General features: G+C 42.7%; 1 protein-coding gene across 1 annotated transcript; it reads left to right on the top strand.

The window, feature by feature from the left end:
* The first annotated feature begins 2,543 nt into the window (after positions 1-2,543).
* STON1 (stonin 1) lies at positions 2,544-26,385 on the top strand. The gene is made up of 4 exons (XM_084514189.1): positions 2,544-2,859; positions 13,166-15,129; positions 22,013-22,215; positions 22,581-26,385. Exons 2-4 carry the CDS (start codon positions 13,209-13,211, stop codon positions 22,653-22,655), a joined length of 2,199 nt encoding a protein of 732 aa, XP_084370315.1. The 5' UTR covers positions 2,544-2,859; positions 13,166-13,208; the 3' UTR covers positions 22,656-26,385.
* Positions 26,386-27,027: the final 642 nt, after the last annotated feature.

Genomic DNA, 27,027 nt, shown 5'->3' with positions numbered 1-27,027 from the left:
AGAATCATTAGGGTTGGAAAAGACCACCAAGATCATCTGGTCCAACCATCACCCTACAAACAATGTCACCCACTAAACCATGTCCCTAAGCACCACATCCAACCTTTCCTTGGACACCCCCAGGGACAGTGACTCCACCACCTCCCTGGGCAACCCGTTCCAATGCTTGACTGCTCTTTCTGAGAAGAAATGTCTCCTTGTTTCCAACCTGAACCTCCCCTGCACAACTTGAGGCCATTCTCTCTAGTCCTATCACTAGTTACCCGTGAGAAGAGGCTGACGCCCAGCTCCCCACACCTTCCTTTCAGGTAGCTGTAGAGAGCAATAAGGTCTCCCCTGAGACTCTTCCCCAGACTAAACAATCCCAGTTCCCTCAGCCGCTCCTCACAGGACTTGTGCTCCAGGCCCTTCACCAGCTTCGTAGCCCTTCTCTGGACACACTCCAGGGCCTCGATGTCCTTCTTGTAGTGAGGGGCCCAAGCTGAACACAGTACTCGAAGTGCGGCCTCACCAGAGCAGAATACAGGGGGAGGATCACCTCCCTGGTCGGGAGGCTAAGAATTCCGAGGATAAGTGGTCTAAAGCCTGAAATGTGTTGTTGAAAATGATGTCTTTCAGCATTGATTGAAATCTTTGTTGCTGTGTGCGTATCAAAGTCACTGCTCATCCCACCTCAGGCCATTCAATTTACTGGACCCTGTCTCAACTCCATTTCTAGAAAAGCCTCATAGAACAATCTCACAAGCTTCCTACCCCATGGAAAATCAGCCCCTTGGCTCATAGGTTACATATCAGTGTCTCATATCCTCACCAGAGGCTGCCCACATGCTTACTCCAAGCCTGTTTCCTAGGAGGTCCTCATTTCTAAAACAATTGTAATTCATCTCTGAATCTCAGTCGCAGTAGCTTGCCCTTCCTCAGCTCCTCTTTGACTGCAATGCATCTTCTGCAGGGCAATATGAGCAGATTTTCCTCTAGTGGTAGATCATTTGTCACCTAACTGGTTGTGGTCATGAGTCTTTTCCCACAGTTACTGTCCCTGTGACTGCTACTCCACCAAAAAATGTTATTTCCCAAGGGTTGAGGGGCATATTCGTTAAAACAGAGACACTTCTTTTCTTTCACGTGTCCCTTTCCTGGGACATATGTTCTGGACACCAAGAAATCCTTTGCTTTTTCTTTGAGAGCACCTTCCTTTTTAGAGAGAGGAAAATTGATGCTACAGAGAAGAAAACTCCTACTGTACACAAATTGGAAAATCACCCTGGCTTAAGATTTTGCTAAGAAACCAGCAAGTTTATGTATCTGATGTAAGCTAAATGGCTGCAGAGCCCTACCCATGCTTTTGAGCCAGCACAGTGCTTAAAGGGAGACACCTAGGAGGGGTACACAGCTGAAGAGAGTGATCCTGGAGTCCTTGTCACACACAAAGTTGCCTTAACTATAAGTACTAGTAAGAAACTCTCCTCTACTGCTGTAGCACCCACTACCACTGCAATGAAATCTTGCTTTCATCAGACATTTTCTTCCCCACTTTCTACATTTCACAGATTTCATATATGCTTGGGTAACTTCTTTTACACAAAAATTCAATTGATACACTTGAAGCACTCCTCAACACTGTTTTAAATGAAGGCTGTGGAGCATCTCAAAAGAGCTCTGTACTATTTACTGGATATATCAGGATTTTTATGCATATCACTTTTTATTAAAAGTTGGTGAAAACCAAACCCAGCAATGCTATATCATATGCATTATAACATATAAGAAAAATTGGCACAGGTATTACCATATTGCCATTAACAATGGGTCTAGAAAGTAACTTTTTGTTTTAAATTCATGATAAATGTTGGAATAAACACTTGCTTTTCCCCTATTGAAAAGGTTCCCCTATCATTTGAAATTTGTTATATGCTGGAGAGTTAAATAAAATAGAATTTCTGTAATTTCACCACCAGTCCTGTTTGAAACCATGAAGTTTTGCAGACCTGATGGTTCAGTGGTGAGCACACTTATTGTATGCTGGGGAAAGGGCAGGAAATGAAACAAGATTAGGCTGTAAGCGCAGATGAATGGCTCCTGTGGTCCTGCCGCTCAGCAGATCCACTTAGGCTGTTTAAATTTCAAGATAAGGGGAAATTGTTTGAAAGAATTTCTGGGATGTGAGCAGCACAAGAGGTGAATTATTTTGCACCTTTGAAAGACGTGACCTTGAGGGCAGCGTTTGGTGCCACTGGAAGAGAGAGCGTGCTTGTTCCCAGCAGCCGCGGTGGAATCCGTCCCTCACCGCCTGCCTAACGCACCCCGTCCCTCCCCAAAGTTTGTCCACAAGACGTGCTCAGGCATCAAACCGAAACGCAAGCACTCGGCTTAATCTCGAGGATTAAACAACGTCCTTGCCACGGGAACGCTACCCAGTTTTTAAAAGAAGTTTATTTTAAAGATAAATCCCAAGAGCTACCAGCTCTCCCACCGAGGCTGGGCTCAGCCCGGCGGGGTCCCTCCGCGCGGCAAATGGCGGCCCCGCCAGGCGCCGCGGGGGCTGCGGGGGCGGCCGGGACGGGCCGGGGCGGGGCGGCGAGGCGGAGCCTGGGCACGGACCCGGCCCCGGCCCCGGTCCCGGTCCCGGTCCCGGTTCTGCTCCCGGTCCCTCGTCGCCTCCTGCCCGGGCGGTGCCGGCTGGGTTTGCCCACAGCGCTGACCCCCTCCCGGGCGTCCGTGTGAGGACGGGGCCGGGCGGGCCGAGGCTGCCCCGCTCGCTGCCCGGGCGGCTGCAGCGGATGCCGCGGGTCGCCGGAGGGCAGCCGGGGCCGGCGGCGTCGCCGTCAGCAGCGGCGTTTTCCCGGTGGTTGGAACGGGGTAAGTGGGTGGGGTTCTCCGTTTTTTGGGTGAAGAACGGGGTTTAATAAATGCCGGGATCTACCTTTGTTTATTTACCGACGGCGAAGTGGCGAGAAGGGGCAGGGTTTGCGCGGCGTGCCGGGGCGCTGGGTGCGGGCATCCCCCCGGTCCCCAGGACTTTCGCCTTGTTTCAGCAGGCAGCCAGGCCAGCGAGGATTTCTTTCTTTCTTTCCGTGTGCTCTTTGAAGCGAAATGAACTCCTGGAGCCTTCCTCATGTTGTCTAGTAATGCAGCTGGTGGTGTTAAACTGTGCATGTGTGCTCGCAGCGTCTGAAGTTATTGGTGCAGAAATTTCTGCTGGATGGCCAGCAGCACCCAGGGCTTTGGGGAAGCAAACCAGCAGCTCCAGCTGAACTGTGTGCCTTGCAGCGCTGGCACGGGTCAGAGCTGGTTAGACTGTGCTTACTATGTATAAATAAGCCCTTCGTACACACTCTGGAGACATAACTCAAGCGTATTGTAGGTGACAAAGGCTACAGAAAACTTTTGTTTTCTGGTTTTAACTCAGTATTCAGGGAGAAGGATCCCTTCAGTAAGGTTTTTTTTTTTTTTTTTTTTTTTTAAAGATTTAGGTGTTCTGCTATTTGCGACAACTGAGAGCACCTCGTAAACATGCTAGGAAAAATGCTGACTGGGGTGTTTTATTGAAGCACGGTAAGAGTTAGGTTACGGATGTCTGTGCTCGCATTCCTGGTTTGGGATGTTTTCTCACCAATGCAGAGTGCACCAGAAACCTGATTTTTCTGCAAGCAGGACTTAACTTTTAGGGAGAGGATGGTAACGTCTGGATGGGGAAGGGAACAAAAGTTTTAGAGCCTGAGGCTCTTACACATGAACTGTTCACCTTCCTGTTAGCTCCATTTTCCCTGTCTGGAGGTCAAGGCTCTTCTACATGTGTAATAAAAGAAGAAAGTTAGCCAAAGGCAAAACATCAAATTGCCTGCTTTACTGCATTGAAAGTCCACCTACGGCAAGAAAATGTTATGAAAAAAAGCTTACCTATTTCCCTGACTATGTATGAGTAGCTATATAGAGAGCAGAGCTTAGCACTGCATCATGTAACTAGTGTGTGACTGGTTCAGAGCACAGAAGAAGTTTGTACTGCTAGAGTTTGACCAGACCTTACACTGACACGTAGCTACCCAAATCCAGATCTCTAAATAACAAATCAATGCAAGCTCTTAAGTTTATCTGTGCATGAATGTTAACTCTGGCATCGTGTTTTCACCCTGTTGGGCAACTAAACTCCACCACAACTGCTCTCTAACTCCTCCTCAGAGGAAGTGGGGGAGAAAACACCATGGAAAAAGGCTCGAGGGTTGACTTAAGGACAGGGAGATTGCTCACCAATTACTGCCATGGCCAAAATAAACTCAGTATAAGGAGATGAATGTAATTTATTGCCTATCACTAGCAGACTAGAGCAGTGAGAAGCTAAAAACAAACTACAAATACCTTTCCCCCATCCACCGTACCTACCTTCTCCCCTGAGCAGCGCAGAGGAATGGGGGCTGTGGTCAGTCCCTAAAACTTTATCTCCACCGCTCCTTCACGGTCACTCTGCCCCTGCTCCACGTGGGGTCCCTCCCAAACTGATTCTGCAGGGGCTGCCCACAGGCAGCAGCTCTTCAAGAACTGTGCCGATACAGGTCCGTACCATGGGGTCCACATCTGTGTTAGAGATGCTTTTGGAGAGGAATCCAGATGAGGATTTTTGGGTAAGTGAATTAGGAATCGTACTTTCTGACATGACTGTGATCAGTAGCTATTAAAAATACTTCTCTTCAATTAAGCAGTAAGGATTTAATTATGATACTCCTTATTAGTATGAGTGTTCAGGCTTTATGACAGGGGAAACAGAATATCCCGCAGTTTAGGAGGGAATGGGTCTGTCAGAAAATGTTAGTGGTAGATTCCATGCAGTACTTCTCGTGTTAAGAGCTCTGCAAATTTAGGTGGTGTGTTGATCTCTGGGAAGGTACTAGCTCTTGTTTATTGGCTACTAAAGCATGAGGTAGTTTTAAATGCTGATGTAAAAACTGACTCTGAATATACCCCCCATCCCTCCATCCATCCTCCCCCCAAGTATACCATGTGGTTCAGTGAATATGCTAAGTGTAGTATTTCGAATAGCTTCCCTGCTTCTTGTTGTTCAGTGCTAAGATTTGGGGAAGGAGGTTTGGAAGCATACTTTTTCATCACGTATTCGTTGTGTCATTTCATCCATGGCTTCCCAGGGACACTACAAACGCTAGCTGAGGACCAGTTTTAAATTTGTTTCTAAACATGGCCTGTTTAACGTTTTGATATGCGATCTGTGTGCCAAAGCCTTCAGGACTTCTTTTTGTTTTGTTTTTCATCCAGAGGGCTGCTTAATTCTAAAATAAGGTTGTTGATTTTAGAGAAATGACACAGCTGTACATGACTGCATTTCTGCTGCTTGGTAGTGTTATAAATCCCTGCCTCTGCTCATGGGGAGGAGTTTGGATGTTAAATAAACTACTTGCTGAAGCCCTCTGCAGTTCTGCCGTGACCAGAGCACTTGTGTGAGATGTTTGTGCATTCCTAATGATAATTTGTTTCCCAAACACTGTTTAAAGTTAATCAGTGACATGCCATTAGCTTGGTGACCTGCAGGAGTACTGTAAATAAAAACAGATTTATTTTCCCGTCTTTTCCAGGCCAGAGCACTGTGTTATGGTTTAAAGAAAAAAAAAAAGGGGGGGGGGGGGAGGAGAGGGAGGAACCAACAAAAAAGCCATCCATGCAGTAAAACGTCAGCTACTGTCAGTAAACAGTTTACATGGGTCTCTTCTGTAACTGCTCACTGGCTCCCCAAAACCTGCCTGCGGAGCATGGGCTGTGCAGTCACTATGGCAATGCTGGAGAGGGGACTGGATGGCAGCGGGAACTTCAGCCTCTTCTCCCCTGTTTATCCTCTAATCGGGGTGATTTTTTTTTTTGTATAGAGAAGAGAGGCCCCATGGAGGGGTGTGCGGTATAAAGGAGACAAGCAAGCATGTGCATGAAGTGAATTAAAGATGATTTATATATCTCATCTAACTGGACAATAAGAAGGAAAATAAATGATGAAGAGAATGCTTACTAGTTACTGTACTGCTTTGATCAAACTTGTCTTTATGTCTGCTAGGAAAAGAGAGGTTTTTTCTACTAAAGGTGTTTACTTTTACATGGATTACCATTTTGGAGTTCTTACGGCTTAATGCTGGTCTCAGCCAACTTAGTAGAAGTACTTCCACCACTTGTGCCAGTGGATGCTGTCCTGATGAATGTTGCCCCGCTGATCACCTGTTTGCCAGTGAGTGGGGCATGAGCATGGGATGGCCCGTACTGTGTCCTCAGGTACAAACCTGAAGTCCAAGGATGCAGAGAAACACGTGCTACCAAAAGCATGTGTTACTGAGACCCAGCCTTCCTGAAACAGAAAAGAGGGAAAACTTGGGTGGCCAGCACCTCTCTGTTCATAGGTGCCTTTCCTGAGTCTTCTGAAGGAACCAAGATGTGAGAACCATTAATGGACCCAAGAGAGATGCTTAGACTTGCGTTGAGTATTTACGTTTGCCATTCTTGTGGCTAGATGATGAATCAGAGCCTTTAATAAAAAAACCCGAGATGATAAATCAGAGATCAGTTAACCCCCCCCCCCTTTTTTTTTTGTTTGTCATTCTTATTACCTTTTAATTGTAAAGAACAGGGTTAGTTCTTCCTGACTTCTCTCTGCTGCTGCAGTCATTGATTTGTGTGTTTTATAATGCATCTGCAGGCTGAAGGAGTATTCCTGTTTTTCTCGAGTGCCATCTTCACATTAAAACTGGTGTGCCCTACGGCCATGCGTTTAGTTGGATCAGCGAGCGAGCTCGTGTGACTCACCCTGGCTGTGTGACCACAGGAGCAAGGAGGGAGGCTGCGGGCATCGTGGCTTACGGCATACAGGGAGATCAACTTAAGCTGATCACATTGCGCTCAAGGGCAGTCATGCATGTGGTTTTGTTGTCTTTTTGAAACAGCTTTTGCAATTACTTCACATCTGAATGCTAGGGAAGGTCTGTTAGGGTGGATCCAGGCACGAGAAGGTCCTTCACAGAACCCACTGGTTAAGGTTGGGGCAGTTGTTCCATGGAAGAATTGAAAATGCCTTCGAACAGGTATGCTAAATTTTTGTACAACATCTCTCTTCAACTTCTTGAGCAGGGGAAGCGGAGAAGGAGGCACTGAGCTCTTCTCTCTGGTAACTGGTGATAGGACACAAGGAAATGGCACAAAGCAGCACCGGGGAGGTTTGGATGGGACATTAGGAAATGTGTCTTTACTGTGATGGTTGTCAGACACTGGAACAGGCTTCCTAACGAGGTGGTTGATGTCCTGTGCCTGTCAGTGTTCAAGTGGCATTTGAAAAATGTCCTTATTAAAATGCGTTCATTTTTGGTTAGCCCTGAAGTGGTTGGGCGGTTGGACTCAATGATCTTTGAAGATCAATAATGCAATTCCAAGTAAATTATTCTGTTCTGTATAAACTGGAAAGTCATCACTGTCTACCCTTGTTCTGAAGTGAGCAAGAAGAGCTGCTTCTCTGGGGGAAACCCTCTTCAGTAACACGCAGCCTGGAGTAGATAACTAGAGATGTGAATCTGGCAGCACTGCTGCTTTTTTCATTTTATTTTGAAAGCTTGCTGTAGGTTTTCCCTCGTGTGCGAATTTACTATCTGTTTGCAGCTTTTTAAGGCATGAGACGTGACTCAGAGGTGCAGAGAAGCAGGTGTTCCCTTGAGCACTGCTGTACGGAATTTGTCCTGAGCGCTGGATTCTCTTCAGGGACAGCACATTTGGGCCAATACATGGACTTGACATTTTAATAACACAATAACCTGTTAACCTTCCGTGTTTGCTGCAGTGTTTGTATGTTGGGTGCCTTTTTTCCCCAGCATAGACAACGTCCAGATGTGAGATTTGCTTTACTCCCAGTGCAAGGTGGACACAAGCAGCGTTGTGCTGATGCCATTAATCATAGAATGGCTCGGGTTGGAAGGGACCTTAAAAAGATCATCTAGTTCCAACCCCCAACTAAAAATGTTAATTTTTTCACTCTTGTGTGTGCAGTATCAGCTGCTGTATCTGTCAGCTGTGTGTGACTCAGGACAGAGTGAGTTACTCCTGCCTTGCATGGAGGTTGTGCTCCTGGTGCAAGGAGTCTGGAAGCCCCCATGAACAGCTTCCCCCAGCTGTGCCCATGCTCTGCGGAGCCAACGTTATAAATACAAATTCACATTATGCTTTGAAGTCTGTGTATTTTTCACTCTTAGGCCAATGACTTATTTTCTAAAAGTAACGAAATGAGTGATGCAGTGGAAGACTTCACGTATATATCCAAAACACAAACGAAAGCCAATTTTTCACAGTCAGTTTTGTCATTTACTTGTGTTTATTTCCGAAGTACAGATCTGAGATTTTTTTCTCTGTCTAGGAGACGTAGAGCAGAGTTAAATAAAAGTGCAGCCATATGTAGTCTCAAAATAAAATTTGAGGCAAATCAGCATAAATCAAGCAATGTTTTACATAGAAGGTGTTCTTCATTTTTTTTCTTTGTGTAGTTAAGTAATAAACTATATGGTGATAAAGGAATATGGCTGTAAAACTGAGAGATACATTTGCCATATTTTACTTGGATATTACAAGGACTTACAAATGTTTAGGTTATTTTATACACCATATGTGCTTTATTGCTTAAACTGCAGAGAATTTGTACTTCCCTGTGAAACCATTACGCTTTATGGTAAAATGCTTTAAGAATCGTCTGCATATTTATACAATAAACAGTAACAACTCATATGGTGTCATTATGGGACAGCTTTACTGCGGCATGCATAGTATGGGGAGTTTTGCATTAGGTTTCTAGAGAGCACGTGGAGAGTGGCTGATGTGCTTCCTGGAAATATCGTTTACGTGCGCTAACGTATGGGGGCCATAGCCCCTCTGGCAGGGCAGAAATAAAACTGCCAGGTGTTGTCCACAAATGGAGCAGCTTGTGCCAAGAGTTCAGCTGGTTTTGAAGGGTTTGTTTAAGTGTTTTGTTACAGTGTGTGTGTCTAGGTATATGTGCATTGCTAAATCTGCTTTTTTTTTTTTTTTTTTTTGAGCTTGAACTAATGTGTAATGTTGACATCTGCCTAGTAAGATCCTGCCATGGAAGTAGCATGCCTGAGAGATGTGCTCAGGCGTTACAAAGAGAACTTATTTAAAGACTGTATAGTCTAATGCTTTTGAAGCTGCAATAGTCTCTGGAGCTAAAGAGGTGATAATGAATGTATCTATGTAATTACGCTTCTCTGTGTATTTTGGAATATGAGTACACTCTATTAAACATTACTTCACTTACTATATGCTTTGCAAAAGCAAGTTGTTTCCCTGTTATTCCCTGTTAACTGACCCCATTCCTCTTCAATATTTTTAAAAGAAAAATAAGGAAAAACAAACAAACAAAACCAGGAGACAATCCTTGTGCAAACATGTGAAAGCTTTGAGTTGCCATTGTGGGAGCTATGCTGTGATAGAGACTGTCCTGCAACCATCCCTTTGTGTTTAAATCCACAGGGATATGCTTGAAGGATTTACCTGGTGTCAGAAGCTGGGAAGACCTTGGGGCTGAGATGCTCAGGGGGTTCCCTAGCAGCTACGTGACCCCCAATGTTTTTCATCCTACAGACAACCCTGGGTTGTCTGGGTATTGTTGGTCTGGGTACTGTGATGTGCAGGGCTGCAGACAGCACCGGCTCACATACTGGTTCTTCCCTGCTGTAGGAGGTGATGAGAAGCTGCTCCATTGGGGTGGTGGAGACGCAACGGGAGGATATCACCATCCTCATCTAGCTGAGGAGCAAGGTGTATCTGGATTAAAAATACCACAGTCGATACCTTCAATTGCATCTTGGAGCAAGTTAGTTGTTATTACCCTTTTGCTGCAGGAACAGAGAGCAGCATCCCCCCACAAGGCACAGAAGCTGTATTTTAGCAGCAGATTTGATCTGGGATTTTAGAAGCAGCAAAGGACCTGGTAATTGCTGCAGCCTATAAAATCTCTCAATAATAGGGTAGGAATCCTCTTGCTTACATCCTCGAGGTATCAAAATGAAGAAGTTACAGCTGCAACTTCTGTTCATTAAATACTGAGGGACTGAGTTAATTTGCTAAATGCAAAGATTGTTTTCAGGCAGAACACAATGGGTTGAGATGAGTCGCAGCTCTTGGGTTCGCTGCAGTCAAATTTAAGATCAGCTGGTATTTCAGCCAGCTTTTTGTTTATGATTTTAATATGCTAAAAATGGTATTTCCTGTCACATATCTGAAGGAGATACCACACGTGCTTGTAATTTAGATGTTAGGGGCTGCATAGTGTACGTGGTCACAAAGATCAATGGCATCTTGTATCGTTTTCCTGTTACCTAAAATATCTGGGTTATGCTTACATGGGTCCCTAGGGAGCTTTTTGGAGCCAAACCACATCTATTTTACAGCCTGATTGTAATGCCTTTTAAAGGAAGAATGCGCTAATTCTTAAGAAGGAATTTGAAGCACTTTTTAGAACAAAAGAGGACTTGAGAGACAGGATTAATTTATTGTGTCGTACAGATGTAAAAGCATCTGAGAACAAACTACATGAAGTAGGTAAGACTATAAACGTGTGTTTTTCTTTTAAGTACTAGATGAATGGTGCTGTCTGTAACAGAGGAGAGGGTGCATTTCATCATATTAGCATGACATTACAAAAATAGCTTTTAAAGATCTGTATGATTTTTTTCTCCACTCCCAGAAATTGCTTTCAGTAATCAGTGAGCACTAGCAGTGGAATTGCTACCTATTTCAACACTTGCTTCTTGCCTGTGTTTTTTCTTTGTTTGTTTTTAATATCAGTATCTTTTTTTTTTTATTTTTTTAATACATTTCTGAGCAAGTAATAAAAGGTGAAAGCTGCACTTTTTGACAGGTACGTGAATGATATTGTAACTGCAGGTGAGAGCTCCATCTGCCAAAGTGTTTCCCTTTGTAGACATTTATCGACTGAGGTTAAGTATATGGCAGTTACATTTCAAACATCTTTATGAGTGTTTTGTATTTGCTGAATAATCTGCAGTATCACATTTTAAAAAGGCTGAATAGCAACAGAGGCTGGAAAAAAATAGTTCAACATCTGGAAATAATAAAGGGCACTGAAAAACTTAATTTGTAATGTGAAAGGGAAATGCACTAGAAAATGCATATTTTTTTCCTGTAAACATGGTTTGCAAATGTTTCTGTTTTATATTTTCTTCTTCTTTTGCACGATCTCAAGTTTTTGTTATTTGCCTCTTCAGTTTAGCAGCAGCGGGACAGGAAGGCTGTGCTTTGTCAGGCTCCTGAGTGCACCGTCACTTCCTTTCAGCTACATCCACGGAGCCCAGGCAGCAAGGTCTCTCACTCTCCTTGCTCAGCGTGGTTTTTTGCCCGCAGTGTTTTTTCTCTGGCTGGCAGTCACTTATCTTTCATAAATGCCAGATGGGGATGGAGTGAGCCTGAAAACATTGAAACTTCCTGCTTGCTAAAGCCGACAATAAATGCTGCAGAGGGGACGGAGGAGAAGGCTGTGAAATAGGAAGAAAAAATGATGACCAAATATGAGACCAAGGAGCTTTGATTTTTCTCCCCACTGCTGCACTTGATTTTAATGAAGTGACTGAGTGGGCGAAGGGGTACAGTAGTAGTTGTGTGTCTGAGCTGTGATTGTCCTTTGTAACTTGTTTGCTCATTTTCTCCTTCTCTCTTTAAGTGGAGAGGAGAACGCTTATAAAATAACTAGCATAGTGCAAATATTTTTCCTGAACAAAGAGGTTGAGAGTTCAGAAAAATAATGAAGGACCAAAGGGTCCATGCCAAGCCCTTGTTTGTTCAGCAGCGGGGTGAGTGTCTTGTGTCAGTTCGTGATGCTTTCTTAAAGGCTATAAGCCCGCCAAGAAATAAGGGAGAAGTTTTGAAAAATAATGACTCGTAGGATAAGATTCCACTTGGCTGAAGTTTGTCATCTCTAGAAACAGACTGTTCCCTAAACGCTGCAGATGAGGAATGGCTTTTGTGGTTACACGATTATATGCCTACATCCTTGCTGTGCAATTAAGAAATGGCCTGACTATGGCTGCTTGAGCATGAAGGAGAATGGCTCTAGGTTATTGTTATCTAGCTGTAATTAACAGAGTAATATGCATGCAGGTGGTTTTGTGCACATGAACTCTGCCTTCCTCGTGCTTTCCGGCAAATGTGAACACACTCTGGCACAATAAGAATACTGTTTTTCAGATAAACGATGTTTATGTAGGCCCTGTGGTGCTTCATTGTACTGGATTCCTCTGCAGTCAACAGCAATTTATTTCTCACTTCTGCGTTAGTCGGGAGCAGTGGGGAGGAAAAACTTTGTGGATGACACATCTTGCATAAGGATACAATGAGCATTTACATCTCAGTGCATGGTTTAGAACAACAAAAGCAAAACAATTATTTACTGGTTACAGTCTTGCTCAGAGGACATCTAGCTGTGCAATTCACCAAAGCCGCTCTGTTTGATAAGTGTATTAATTCGTTCGAAGCCTGGTGCTTTTTCCAGGCCACCAGCCAATTCAGTGCTTGGCAGATGCATATGTTGTTACTTACTTGGCTTTGACTTGTGCTTCAACAGCTTGTATCTCCTCCGGATTATAGTCTACCCTTCAACAGGGGTGTATTGCTCATCCTTATAGCTAGCTCTTGCTTGTTTATAAGCCATTCCACCCCTCCTCTAACTTTACTGTGACGTGTCTGATCTCTGAGAGCTTAAGTCAGAGGTCTTTGAAGAGAACAGAGACATGTAACACACAAAATACATTTAACTGAGTTTTAAACTAAAAGAGGGTAACTTTAGGTTAGATAAAAGAAATTCCTTACTGTGAGGGTGATAAAGCATCAGGCCAGGTTGCCTGGAGAAACTATGGATGCCTCATCCCTGGAAGTGTTCAAGGCCACTTTGGCCGACCTGGTCTAGTGGGTGGCATCCCTGCCAATGGGAGGGGTTGGAACTAGATGATCTTTAAGGTCCCTTCCAACCTAAAACACTGTGATTCTGTATGATCTGTAAACTACATGCAAGTTTTAAGTTTTGTGTGGTTTGAGTATTGTAAGGGTTGGGTTTCTTGGTTTTGTCTTACAATGGAATTGATTTCTGATCGTGTCTGTTCTTTCTTTATAGATGCTTTGAGGGTGATATAGCTGCAAGTGCTCTCTCCTACAAGATGTGTTCTTCAAATCCAACCAATTGGGTTACCTTCGATGATGAGCCACTCTTCCAGTCACCTCAGAAATTGGTTGATACTCACAGCAGTTGTAAAGCAAATGGCCTTAAACTCAATCTTTCTAACGTGTATGAATCTTCAAGTCGATCATCTTCTACAGGCAGCACTCCACTCTCGTCTCCTGTAGTTGACTTCTACCTAAGCCCTGGGCCCCCCAGTAACTCTCCACTGACCACGCCAACCAGAGACTACCCAGGCAGTCCATGCATCCAGAACCCAGGGATTCATATCCTGTATCCTATTCCTGAATGGCCATCAAATGTTAACCTTCCATCACCTGGGGTTTGCTCTTCCCTCGCCTTGCAGAAATCCAGCAGCTTTCCTTTGACTAATGACGATCCAGTTAAGGCTTCACTCCCCAGATCAACAGATGAGGGAAACCCTGATCTGCAAGGAGGCTGTGACAAGTCAGGAGAATCATTGACACTGGGGCGCTTCCCCCATTTCCAGAGTGACTCTGGCTTTGCCAGTCCCTTTTGGAAGGACGGATGCTCACTCAGCACATCACCAGCTAATGTTAACACGTGCAGGAAGGACAAAGCGATTAACAAAGGCATTTGTCATTCTAAAGAAAAAGAGTTTTACCATGACCAGAAGAGCCTTAACCAGGGCTCCTTCAGCTACATCTGTGAGAGGCTCGAACACCTGCAGGCTGATGGCTCGGACACTGTGGGAAGCCTTCCCATCTCCAGTGCTCACGCGTGGCACAAGCAATCCCCAGCTGTTCCTCACGGCCTGTTCAGGAGCCGGAAAGTTGATGGGTGGCCGTTCATGCTGCGCATTCCTGAAAAGAAGAACATGATGTCATCTCGGCAATGGGGCCCTATTTACCTGAGGGTTCTAGCTGGAGGCGTGTTGCAGATGTACTATGAAAAGGGCCTCGAGAAACCTTTCAGAGAATTCCAGCTGCAGCCACACTGTAAGCTATCTGAACCCAAACTAGAGAGCTATAATGTTTCAGGAAAAATCCACACCGTGAAGATCGAGTGTGTTTCTTACACGGAGAAAAGGAAGTACCATCCCAAAGTAGAAGTGATCCATGAGCCGGAGGTTGAGCAGATGTTAAAGTTAGGAACCACGGATTATAATGACTTCACTGATTTCATTGTAACAGTTGAGGAAGAGCTTATGAAGCTTCCTACCATTTCCAGGCAAAGGAGAAATTATGAAGAACAAGAAATGACTCTGGAAATAGTAGATAACTTCTGGGGGAAGGTCACTAAAGCAGAAGGAAAACTTGTAGAAAGTGCTGTCATCACACATGTTTATTGTTTGTGTTTTGTGAATGGAAGTACTGACTGCTTTCTAACTCTGAATGACCTGGAACTCCAGAAGAGGGATGAGCATTACTTTGAGAAGGATGTGGAGAAGAAATGGATCAATATTCTTGATTCCTATTTCCATAGCTGTGTCAAAACGCAGGAATTTGAGCAATTGCGAATTATTAAGTTTACACCCCCTGATGCCTATAGGCTGGAGCTAATGCGTTTCAGGACACAGTACCATGGAGAAGACCTTCCGTTTTCTGTGAAGGCTGCAGTAGTGGTTCAGGGGGCATATGTAGAACTTCAGGCTTTTATAAATATGTCTTCAGCTACAACACGTTTACCCTCTGTGAAATACTGTGAAAATGTTATGATACGCTTTCCAGTTCCTGTTCAGTGGATCAAAGCACTTTGGACCATGAACCTCCAAAGGCAGAAGTCCCTAAAAGCAAAAATGAATAGAAGAGCATGCCTTGGTTCTTTACATGAGATTGAATCTGATCCCGTAATACAAGTCTCGGTTGGAACAGCCAAATATGAAAGTGCCTACAGGGCTGTTGTGTGGAAGATAGACAGGCTTCCAGATAAAAACTCAAGTAAATAATTTGCGCTATAAATCGATGGGTTTGGGTGCATGTCTTCTCAGGATTTTGCCCTGTTTTTATGCTTCTGAGCCTCCATCAGCTTCAGTACTTCTGATTTCTGTCTGTATTGGTGGAAGCTGGACTAACCTTTCTGAAAAAAATAGCCTTTTTTTTTTTTTTTTTTTTTTTTTTTTTTCTCCAAGGGCATTTTCCCAATTCAATGAAGGCAGATGTATTACTGTCACAAATCTTAAGGCTGCAGTAGTGTGGAAGTGGATCTCATCGTTTGGAGTAAACCTCAAGCCTATAGTAAAAAAACAGATGGGAGGGTTTATGCTTCACATAAAGGTTTCACATGAGGTTTGTGCTGGACAGTGCGGGGATGGGAAGCAAATGCAGGTAGATGAAATGATTTGTTCACTCAGTGTCATACAGTTAATAGAAAAGGTGGTACTGGAACCGTTGTGTCCTGGATTTCTATCATCTTTTGAAAAATGGTGGGTATGATCTATAACTAGAAGGTGCTGTGGTCAAACTTGTAGCAACTTGACTGTGCTGCTGCAAAGGCTGTTATCTACTGCCTCTTTATGGGTTTGTGTATTGAGATGGTATGGTCATGGCAATAACTGCACTGCCAAAAATGCCTCCCACTTTATTGCTGTTTTTCTCTGGTGCTGATAACTCTCTAGATACTTGCTGCAGTAAAGCCAGTTAAGTTTGTAGTCATGCACGTGGGAATTGTTAATTTTTGTCTAAGCAAAATAGTTGGTTTATATTAATTGAGGGAAAGACAATTTTGGGGGGCAGGGAAATACAAATACATGGTTGTAAAATTCCTGTTTTCAGGCCACATCATCCTTTTCTGAAGGCATGCAAGTTCTTGACAGAAGTCTCATTCTGACTTAAGTTCTGTAGGGTGAATGCACCTGATGCTTTTCTTGGATAGGCATTTTAAGTATATGAGACTTCGGGGATCTGTGTAAGACAAGGGCATCTATTGAAGTATTTGCCTAAAACATCTGCAAAATCTGTACTTTTAAAAAGGCAGTAGGTGTGTAGGATTTACAAATAGCTTGGGCTAGGCTTGTAACATCCTGACTATCTGGACTAACTACCAGTTTAAAATGTCCAGAAGAGATTCAGTCTTTGAATTCCTGGTTTCAGGTATGCTAGTACTAATCTGACATGTCCACTCACTACTTGTGACAGCTAAATGTGTGAGCAGGTGAGACTGCATTCAAAGCAATTAAACACCCCCACACCCACAAAAAGCAAACAAAACCTCCTGTGGATTACTTTAATGCCATATGTTTTTTCCTGGGTCCCCACAAATTGTTGGTTATTTAGAGAAGAGCCCTCCACTTTGCATGCTGCTTGTTACTTTGGTATCTCACGTTCTGCTCAGTGGTGGGGACAGAAGAGACACAGCATCAGTGGCTGGACTAATGCAAGGCTGGAAGCTGAGCCAGAAGCGATGGCAGGCGTGTGCTTTCTCATGGGACTGTCTATGTGGGTTGCTTTTAATATTTTTTTTTGCTCTTTAAGTACTGAATGGCTGCAATGAGGTCTCCCTGGAGCCTTCTCTTCTCCATGCCAAACATCCCCCAGCTCTCTGAGCTTCTCTTCATAGGAGAGGTGCTCCAGCCCTCTAAACATCTTTATGGCCCTCCTCTGGACCCAGGGTGCAGTTGGCCTTCCAGGCTGCAAGTGCTCACTGCTGGCTCATGTTGAGCTTTTTATTCTCCAGAACCCTCAAGTGCTTCTCTGCAGGGCTGCTCTCAATGAGTTCTTCTCCCAGCCTGTACTCATGTCTGGGATTGCCCTCAGCCAGCTGCAGCACCTTGCACTTGGACTTGATGAACCTCATTATGGGCCCAGTTCTCAAGCTTGTCCAGGTCCCTTTGGATGGTGTCCCTTCCTTCTGGTGTATGCAGATAACACCACTCAGCTTGGTATCATCTGCAAACTTGCTGAGGGTACCCTCGATCCCACTGTCAATGTCACCTTCTCATTTAACAGTGGGGTAACATCTCCTTGGACTTTTTTTTTTTTCTGACCAATGTACCTATAGAATCCCTTATAGTTATTTTTGCATAGTAAGCCCAGCCAGCTTGCTACCCAGAACACTCTTGCCCCACCTGGCGAGGTGCATCCGAGAGCATAAAACCCCAAACCCTGAGCATGGCACCAGACTTATGTTCTCTGAAAGTAAGAGCAACTACTATTTTTTTTTTTTTTGGTGGCATTCTACATTAGCTTAAACTTCTGATGGTTGATTAATTCCTCTGGCTGATATCTGAAAAATCACCTATATCCTTGAAATGCTCATGTGTTGGAGGAAACATTTCAGCAGAATTACTGCCTGGTCAATTTTTAAAGCCTTTAGCCGAATATTCTGCATGCATTTAAGCTTTCAAAAATAAAACTGTCCTGAGTTGTGGCAAAAATCTTAAGACAGTCAAACCAATAGAAATATGTAAGCATTCATAATACTTCTATTGGAAGGAGGAAAAAATATGCTGAGGTTTTTGCTTTCAAAAAGCCTCTATTCAAGGCTTAGAAAAAAATAAGGGGAGGGGGTGGGGAAGAAAAGGTTATCTATTGTTTATAGACATTGAAATATGTTAGTATCCACTGGGTTCTATTAAATTACTTCCTTGGAAGAGTGCTGGCCATGCCAAGTCTATGTCAGCTGTGAGATACGCCAGATTTTTAAAAGCTGTCTGTGCTCATTCAGATACATAAATGGAGAGTTTGGAGCCTGAGTGTTAGTATTAATTAAAAAAAAAAGTTTAAAAGGCTTGGAGTTTGAAGAATTGCTCAAATGAAGTTTCTGCAAATTGTGCGAGCGTACACTTTGTGAAATAAGGACTTAAAATGTTCTACGCTTCCATATATAATGATTTCAGCACAGTATTGTCTCCAGTCTTTGCACTGGAGAAGCTCTGCATGTGTGCTGCCTAGGGAGCCGGGGAGATGTTAGTCTTGTAATCACGATGTTCTAATCTCTTGCTGTGTAAATTTGCGCCCTGTGGTGTTTCCTGCAATGCCACCTCAGGTAAGGTTGCTTGAATGCTACTCATACGGGTGATTGAGTGCTAAATGGTGTGAGTAAAGGCAGCAAAGTTAGGTTATTAATTTTTTTGTGAAGTGCTATCTGAATGCGAGGTGATGGTTTGAATCTCATTTCATAGCATGGTGGGGTTTTTTGTTTGTTCTTGAAAGGAAGGGAGCAAGAATTTAGAACATTTTTGGGTTTGCCAGATCGTCACATTTAAAATAGGAAAAGACTTTGGTGTCTCAATTCCAAGAAGTTGTAACAAGTTGCCTAGACACCTCAGACTCAGGTTTTCTGTCTCCTAAGCTAGCCATTAAAAACTCAATTATCTCCCCAAATTGTCCAGTTACCTTTCAGGAGTGATTCAGTCCATCAGGCCAGATGGTCAGTGTCTCCACGATGCCTGAAAGGGTAGATTTGGACAGCTAGCTAGCCTTGTGTCTGAATAATATGCTAACAATAAAGCTGATGTCTTAGCTTTCACTGGGTAACCATAAAGACGTACACCCTGCCTGCTGTACCTGCTGTAGCCAACTCGTCTTTCTGCATTTTCTTTGGTCCTGGCCAGCAACTCACTTATTCAGCATTGCTGGTTTTGTTGTTGATGTTGGTTGGTTGTTTTGGAAAAAAGGTCTTACACACGCAACCTCTCTTTCTTCTAACTCCAGTGTAGCACAAGGCTAGCAAACAATAGTTTTGTGGAGCAGAGGTGACAAACACTAGCTGGTTTTAGGAGAAAACTAAGGCAATGCTTGCCGTCTCTTGAAGTGTTGGGTAATCATGTCTGACAGCTGGTGGGAAGGGGTTGCTACATGCTCCCACTGTGGCCCTGTGGTGGGCAGAGGAACTGTTTTGCAAGCTAAGTGGTGAGTGCCTCTGGCAGTGATCTTGTGCAGGAGGTGGGTGGGCTGGGAGGAGCTCTGTGTTTTGGGGGTAGCTAAAAGGGTCCAGGGGAGGCTGCTCCAGAGGACCCTGGGCAGTAGCCTTATCCAGATCCCAGAACTATCACCTCTGCTCTTACAGGCTACCTCCTAGGGGAAAGAAAGGGTCCAGAACTTACCAGATCCCAACACTGAGACAATGAATGCTCTGCCTCTCACAGTGTATGTTAGCTGGAATATAAGCCCAGAGGGCTTTTGAAGTGTTAGGTGGTACCTGAGCCGTAACTATGCCATGTCTAACAGACCCGCTAGCAGCAGGCCATGAATAAAGGCCCATTTATGCCTTCATCTGGGATCAAGTGGGCATCTTGCCATGAGACATTTACCATCAGAGAGCTGTCCAGGAGAATGCCAAGCAATTTTGTGGTTTCCCATTCTTGGAAGACAAAATACTTTTCCAAACAATTCCCATCACTGCTCATTTCTTCATAAGCCTCCCTCCCGCAGCAGGAAGATGCTGAATTTGATCTCCAAAAGTCCCTAGATATACACCCTTTTGTGTCTACCACGAATGGACTCCAAACAAGACGCTGCTGGATGAATCCTTTCTCCTCAGATCCTTGTCAGCAATAGCCCTAGAGGCTGAGAGAAACCCTCTTCTTCCCGTGTGCCATCGTGGTGTTACAACTGCTGCTATTTTGCCTAGGGTTGAGTTGCTGCCCATGCAGTGTGACGCACACTTTCGTAAAGAAAGCTGGGGGATTTCATAGCCTGTGGCTGATGCTCTCCCATGGTGCAAGATAACATCTGCTGTGTATATAGGATTATTTTCTGAAATCTGCTTCAGATCTCTCAACATTAAAAATAGATACAGAGAGAAGAAACGTTTAGGATAAGGACTGAATGCTGTATATGCTGGAAGCAAGCCTGCAGTGGATGCCTGTAAACCAGCCACTTAGAGAGTCCAGACAGTTCAGGAATGCACTTGTCCAGTGGCAGACACAGTCTTGTCTGGAGTGGTGGCTGTAACAATACGGCTGTGTTTGTGTGGCTTTGGGTGAACTGACAGAGAGAAAAACAGTAGAAGTCAGCAAATATCTCTTAAATTGTTGATTATTGTTGTTATATGTGGAGGAGAAAAAGAGTTAGAGATTCTGTCCCCCCCACACCATCTGAAGTTCAGTGGCTGACAATCCAGAGGAGATTTCTTGTTCCTTTTTCCCCGTTCCTCACGTTTTCTTCCAGGCAGTCAAATTTTAACTTATTGAACAAAGGAAGGAAGAGAGATGAGATTTCTAATTTAAAAAAAAAAAAAAAGTTGTTTTTTTTATTGACTACTAAAGTATTATTAATATAATGAGTATGTTTAAGACAAATATTAATTTTGTGCTCTTTAACCCTGGATTGTTGGGGACCTGTTGACTTCCCTCCAGATTTGGGATGAAATCTGGAGGGCAGTATTGAATTAAACTGTTCTGGTGAACTCAAGGACTGATATATTTGACAGAACTCTGTCCATCGAAAGCAAGCAAATGTACATGACTTCCTAAAATTGCAAATGGCCTGGCTTGGGCAGGCTTTGAGGCAGGTTGTGGGGGAAACTAAGACAAGATGATGCTGCATATGTAGCTTCCACCTGCCGTGCAAGGGGATGTGCCCAGCCCAAGACTCCTAGGAGCACTGGAGATGATGTTGCTGCTGTAGGGAACTGCTGCAGGTTCAGCTACTTCTTATGGAAGGACTTTTTTTATTACTATTATTTTTTGTCTTGCCAAATGCCTGTGAGCATTTGAATATGGAATGTTATATGGATGATTCCTATGGGATAGATAAAGCTTGGTGTGTGTTAGCTCCGTCTTCAGTATTTTCTTCATTTTGATACAAAATTGATTCCTGCCACCAGAGAAGCAAGAATGGGACACTTTTGCCTGAGCTTTGAGATGCCATTCAATATAATGGATAAAAAATACATACTGCCAGGCTTGCCTTCAGCAAAATATGGCCAATCCCTTTTCTGTTTTTCTCTGCTTACAGCCAAATGGTAGGTAGTTGTTTATGCTGATGCTTAAAATCCTGGAGAGGGGGGGAAACAGGAAATTGCTACTTTTTGCCTAGAAGAATTTGGAGATGCAGATATGATAGAAAGGGTACTTTCTGTTCTATTATACTGCTTTCATGCAAAGTGATCCTGCTGACCTTGGTTCCCTCGGAAGGCGGGCGTTTCACCCTGGTGTTCATGGTGGGCCAGGTGAAGGAGAAATGATTTCCCATGCCATTTCCACATTGTAACAGGGCAGTTACTTCAGCAGTATTTTCTTTTAGAAGAAGCAGGGTGTGTTCTTTTCCCAAAGCAGAAGCAAAGCTAGGAAGGGAATCCAGCTAGCCTGTATCGTGGCTGCTGGGACATACCTTGTTTGAGCTGTGGTCTGAGCTGTACCTTTATCTTCCTGCTGTAGGCAGACTCTCATGTAACAGCATTTATTACAGTGCTAGCTCTTGAAAGGAACACCCCAGGAAAATTCCAACAGCAGAGAGCCCTGGAAAAGGCTGGTGGTTGTACATAGGGAGGCATCTTTCTCTTGGCTGAGCTGGGTCTTCCAGTTTTTATTTTTCTGTAACAGTAAAGTAAGAAATGTATTCTGAAGTGAAAAATGAGATTCTTTCCTAATAGTCTGGATTTAGCAGCCATTTCCCTACATTTGTACTACTCTTTTCTTAATCAGAAGCTGAGAGGATCTAGTAAATCACTTGTAAATTAATTTGTAGAACTACAGTCATTGTGAAAAGTGTGCTGAAGTAGCAAAAGATGATAGAATGATGTTGTACTATGTAACAGCTATGCATTAATAAGAGAGAGAGCTATGGTCTTCTGCCAGCAGACTAACCATGCGTTATGAACAAGGAAAAAATAATTAACTGATTTTGTGTGTGTGTGTTTTGTTTTATCTTTTCCAAGGTTCAGATCATCCACACAGTCTGTCTTACAAACTCGAGCTTGGATCAGACCAGGAAATACCTTCTGACTGGTACCCGTTTGCTACTGTACAGTTTGTCATTCACGATACCTGTGCATCAGGAACAGAAGTCAAGTCACTGGGCTTAGAGAGTGATGTGCAGCCACAGAAACATGTGATTCAGAAAGCTTTTTACAATTGCCAGGTATCCGGGGCTGTTTTTCCAATTTTTTCCTTCTCTTCCCCTAACCCAGTCCCTCCATACAGTATTTACAAAACAAATCTGCTTTGTATTCTAACTGTATCTTGCATGTGCTTGTGATAATGACTTCAAGCAAAAGAATCATTAAAAAATAATTCCTTGTCTCATCAAAGATGATGCTGAAAGACAAATGCAGCCTTATTTTTCCTCAGTGAGCTATATTTGGGAGTAGTGGTTTTGAAATCTGTTCAGTCTGGAAATGTTTTGCTTCTGTGTCAAAGCTCTTACTTGTGCCATTGCTGCAAATCACACTTCTAGTGCCCCCCATTGTTTGCTAATTCTACCTGTTTTTTGTTTTCTAACTACAGGTTGAAATTGAAAAGAAGTGGATTAGGCTTGATGGAGAAGATCCAGATAAGGCTGGCAACTGCTTAATGCAGTGAAAGAAGACAGCGGGCATCATCACTGTGATATTAGTAGGAATCAATTCACATTGGAAATTCTATTGTTAGAAAAAGCGCATTGATCGTGTTTATCCTAAACTAGGTCATCAAATACACTTTTAAGTGCTTTTGGGTTTGTTGCTGCAAATCAGCACTCACTTAATTGGCTTGTGTTCAAGTCAGGTTCCCGTCATGGGAAAAACAGGATGAGCAAGGTCTGCTTGTAAAGGTTTGCAGGATGTGAGCACTTACTTGACTGATTGTAATATATATATATTTTTTCCTGTTGCATATCTCTGACAAGGGAATGATCTCATAGTCCATATTGAAACCTAACGACTCTGCTCAAAGAGTTCATGTCACTTGAACATACAATGCTCAGCAATAAAAATTGCCAGAGCACTTATGTGCACACCAGCATATGTGTAGGTTCCAGCAGGACCAATTACTTTTTTTTTTTTTTAGTGGCATTTGAAAACCTGTCCCCCGTGTTTTTGTTCTCCTCAATTTATGTGAGCAAAACAAGTTGTAATATTATTCTCTATGAGAGCCTCAACTAATGAGTTATAAACTGAGTGATTTCATTGGTAAAATGGGAAAAGTTCCTCAGCAATAATATTCCTCACTTTTCTGTGGCAGTGAGTGTTTCCTCCCCAGCACTTTTATAGGTTCATTTGAAGTAATCTCTTGGGCAAAAAAAAAACATATGGCAGATGTGATTAAAATGTTTGTGCCAGCATCAGGCTTTTTTTTTTTTTTTTTTTTCCCCATTGTTGCAGCAAGTGAGGGGGCATATTCTCAGCAAGCGTAAATCGGTCCACTCCAATTTCATTTGGTGAAGCTTTGAAAATTTACACCAGCCCACAGGCTGAAAAAATGGTGAGTTGCTACTGATTGTGTCTTTAGGATTTAGGGTCCAGATGTTGGTTTGGAAACTGCAGAAGCTGCTGCATTGCTGCTTTGAAGAACTTCCAAAACAGAGGGCATTTTTTCATGCATGGAAAGTGAGGTATTTTTGTTATGCTGCTGGCTCTAATGGCATTTTTTGGGGGAAGCAATGCAGGAATAGACTATGGCAAGGGAAGTGAAAATGTGACACTTGAGCAGGTAGCTACTAACCCTATATTAATGTGTTAACTTCCTATTATTGTAATGTAGGAAGTCTTTTTAGCATTTCCATGTAGCCATTATCCCCTTAGTCATTTTATGCAGGCTGTAATTCCAGCTCCGTTAAAAAATCTGATAAATTAAAAAAATACTTGTGATAATTTTTTTCCTGCAGTTTTCCTAAAATTATCCTTACTTCAAACTGAAATTATTGGAGAATAAAAATACAGTAATACAGTATGTCTCACTTTATATTTTGCCACAGCTTGTAACTGTTTATGTGAGCACTGTGTAAAAATACAGATAAATGTTATTCCCCCAAAGTAGAAAAATGTGGGATATGTACTGAGAAAATTACCAGTCTGAGGAAACAGAAGGCCATAATATGAACATAGTTCACCACAATAAACTTTTCCACCCATTTGGAAGCTGAGAATGAAATGCGTAATAGATTCTATAGTAAGTCCTGGGGGCAGCTTTTTATGGGTATTACACTGCCAAAGCCCCAAATAGACTATTATGGTATTTTGTCTTCTCTATATATCCTTTTTATTAGCAGATTATATTATCATAAATCTAAGCAAGCATTTGAGTACTGTAGGTATCCAAATATGTCTCAGATGTTGCATCCTCCATCCCTGTTCTGACTTTAGTAGCCATTAGCACCTTCAAGTCATGTTTGGTTTGTTTTTATTCACATTCAATTTCAGGTTGTTTACTTCTCAGCTGAACTGAGTGGCACAGTGCATAGCAGGGCAAAATGTTCATCCTTGGCATCGCGGCAGAGCTCTGCAATGCACTTAAATCCGCGGTTATACTAGAGCTGTAAAGCAACGTTTTAATTCATCTTTCTTGGTAGTGAGTCTGTATTGTATCTGGTGTGGCGCAAATGATCATTCAGCCTTGCTGAACTCGTTAACATAAAAAGATCAAGCTACAACTTTGTCTGTGTAGCACAATCTTGGATCTCCATCTGAGCCTTGCCAGACTCCGTTATGTTAATAAGAAGTGGATCAGGATCACAGGGAATCCATTCCACAGAAATACTCCTGTATTGGAAGAAAGCTGCTCTGTTTAATGCATAACTTTCAATTTAAACCTGACAATTAGCGAAGCCTAGGGCTGAATAATTACCCTGTTCAGTTTCAAACTGCTGTTTGTATACCTTGCTGTCAGAATATTTAAAAATACGAGGCACTTTAATGAAAGAAAGTTTGGATTGTCTGACTTCCCCTCATCAATTCTAACTTCCTATTCTACTGCAACCTGCTGAAGCAGAAACACCCTGGCTTCCCCGTTATAATATTTCTTCTGCATTCTCTGATGCCATTGAGTATAGCCAATTGAATGAATATTCTTTGTGTTTGACTTATTTGCTAACATTTTCTGTGAACACTATAGCAGGTGATAGTGAGTAAACATGCTGGTTTTTATTCTTTAGAAATCTGGGCAGTAAGTCATCTCACTGTATTCTGGGAGATGAGGAACAGTTGCTAAAATGTGTGCTTGGTGTCCAGCTGGCAGAAGGACTGGGGCTTTAAATAGCCCATGAGGTACGTTGGCATCATGCGAGGAACCAGGTTTCACACGTCTGTTCTCTGCATGTCCACAGCCAGCACCTGCACTCACTGAAAGTCTTCCAAATGCTTAGGTCACTTAAGATGCTGACACTTCGCTAACATTTACTGCAGGGCAGTATTTAGATATTATCTGTATTTTCCTTCACAAAGGAAGCACAGTTGGTGTGTGTGAAATTTTAAGTGTAAATCAATGAGAACGGCTATTTTCAAAGTGTTTATTTACAAAGCATTGTATTTGCTCAAACTGACAAACTTTCTTTGCATTAATCTTTCTTAGACTAGTTGTGTTAGTGTAGGTAAATTGTATTTGATGTAATTTTGGATTCAAACACCCACTGAAGTCAATGGAAGTCTTTTAACTGACAAAATGGGATCTGCATCAAAGCCTCTAAGAATAAAGGAGAGGGGGGAAAAAAAGAAGAAAGGAATAGTTATAACGGGCAGGAAAAAAAAAACACACTGTAGAAGATTCTTGATGCTAGTAAATAAACAATCTTCAATGTTTGCTTATTGCAACCATAAGAGAGCACAAAAGTGAGGACAGGAGATGTTACTGGGTGTCAAAGCTGAAGCCTTGCAGTGACTGGGAACGATGCTCTGGCTGCCTTTGTGCAGCAGCTCTCGAGAAATGAGGGTGATGGTGCACTCCATTGAACGTGATGCCAAGCCATGGTCATCCTTATGCTCCTTGCTTTTTTCCAGACTCCATAGTAGTTGTCCAGAAGTACTCTGCATTGGAAAATGTGTGTTCACATGTTGCATTTAGCTGCATTTATTTTACTTGACAGACTTCTTAGCTGCCGTACTGGTGTCCACATCATTTTTACATTTATTTGTCTTTTTGTTGACTAAACACAGTAATTAACTGCTGCAGTTAGTAATTCTTAGCTGTAATTTTGATAACTCTGAAGCAGTGCTGTTATTCTTAATGGAAAATATTTTATTTTTGTCTGTATAAATATAAACAGATCATGCTGATGATCTTGTAATAACACTTTGTAGATTACATATTGATTAGAAAAATAAAATTGTATTTCAAACTAGCAGTTTCTTGTCCTCTCATTAAAAAAATATCAAGCTCATCTTACATTTACTGTAATTAACTGGTTGATCTTGTACCACCAATATTGCGGTTTATTACAAAAAATAATTCTACTGTGTGTATGAATGGGGGACATCTCCTCTAGCCTTAAATAGTGCTGGTCACAGAAAGCTGAACATGCAAGATTAAAAGCAGGAACTTCGGTATCATCCTGATGATATACAGAGGTATGCTACTGTTGTAACCTTGTTGGACTGCTCTCTAATGTGGGACCTTCTTTTCTCTATTCATCTGTAATGTTGAGTCAATTTTACCTCATAATTGTAAATATTGACACCAAAGTTTAGAAGAGATCAGAAATGGAGGGAGCAATCCACTGCCTCAAGCAAAAAAACAAAAGTTTATTTTAGCCCCCTTTGTGGAAAGTCATAGCATGCAAATGAAAAGTGTTTCCATGTATCCATGAGAACTAGTTACTGATTATTTTTTGCTGCTGATTATGTAGTTAATACTGTTAAAGGGGACGTGCAACGCTTGCATCACTCCAAGTAGATCTACTCAGAAGCAGAGTTTGGAGGAGGAGGAAAAAAAAAGTGACATGATGCATATAGTCAAGTATTAGGAGAGCAGGAACCCAACCATG

Source organism: Aythya ferina (assembly GCF_964211825.1).
Source record: "Aythya ferina genome assembly, chromosome: 3".
NCBI lineage: Eukaryota > Metazoa > Chordata > Aves > Anseriformes > Anatidae > Aythya > Aythya ferina.
Note: the sequence above shows the minus strand (reverse complement) of the source record. Positions and strands in the feature narration are given on the sequence as shown.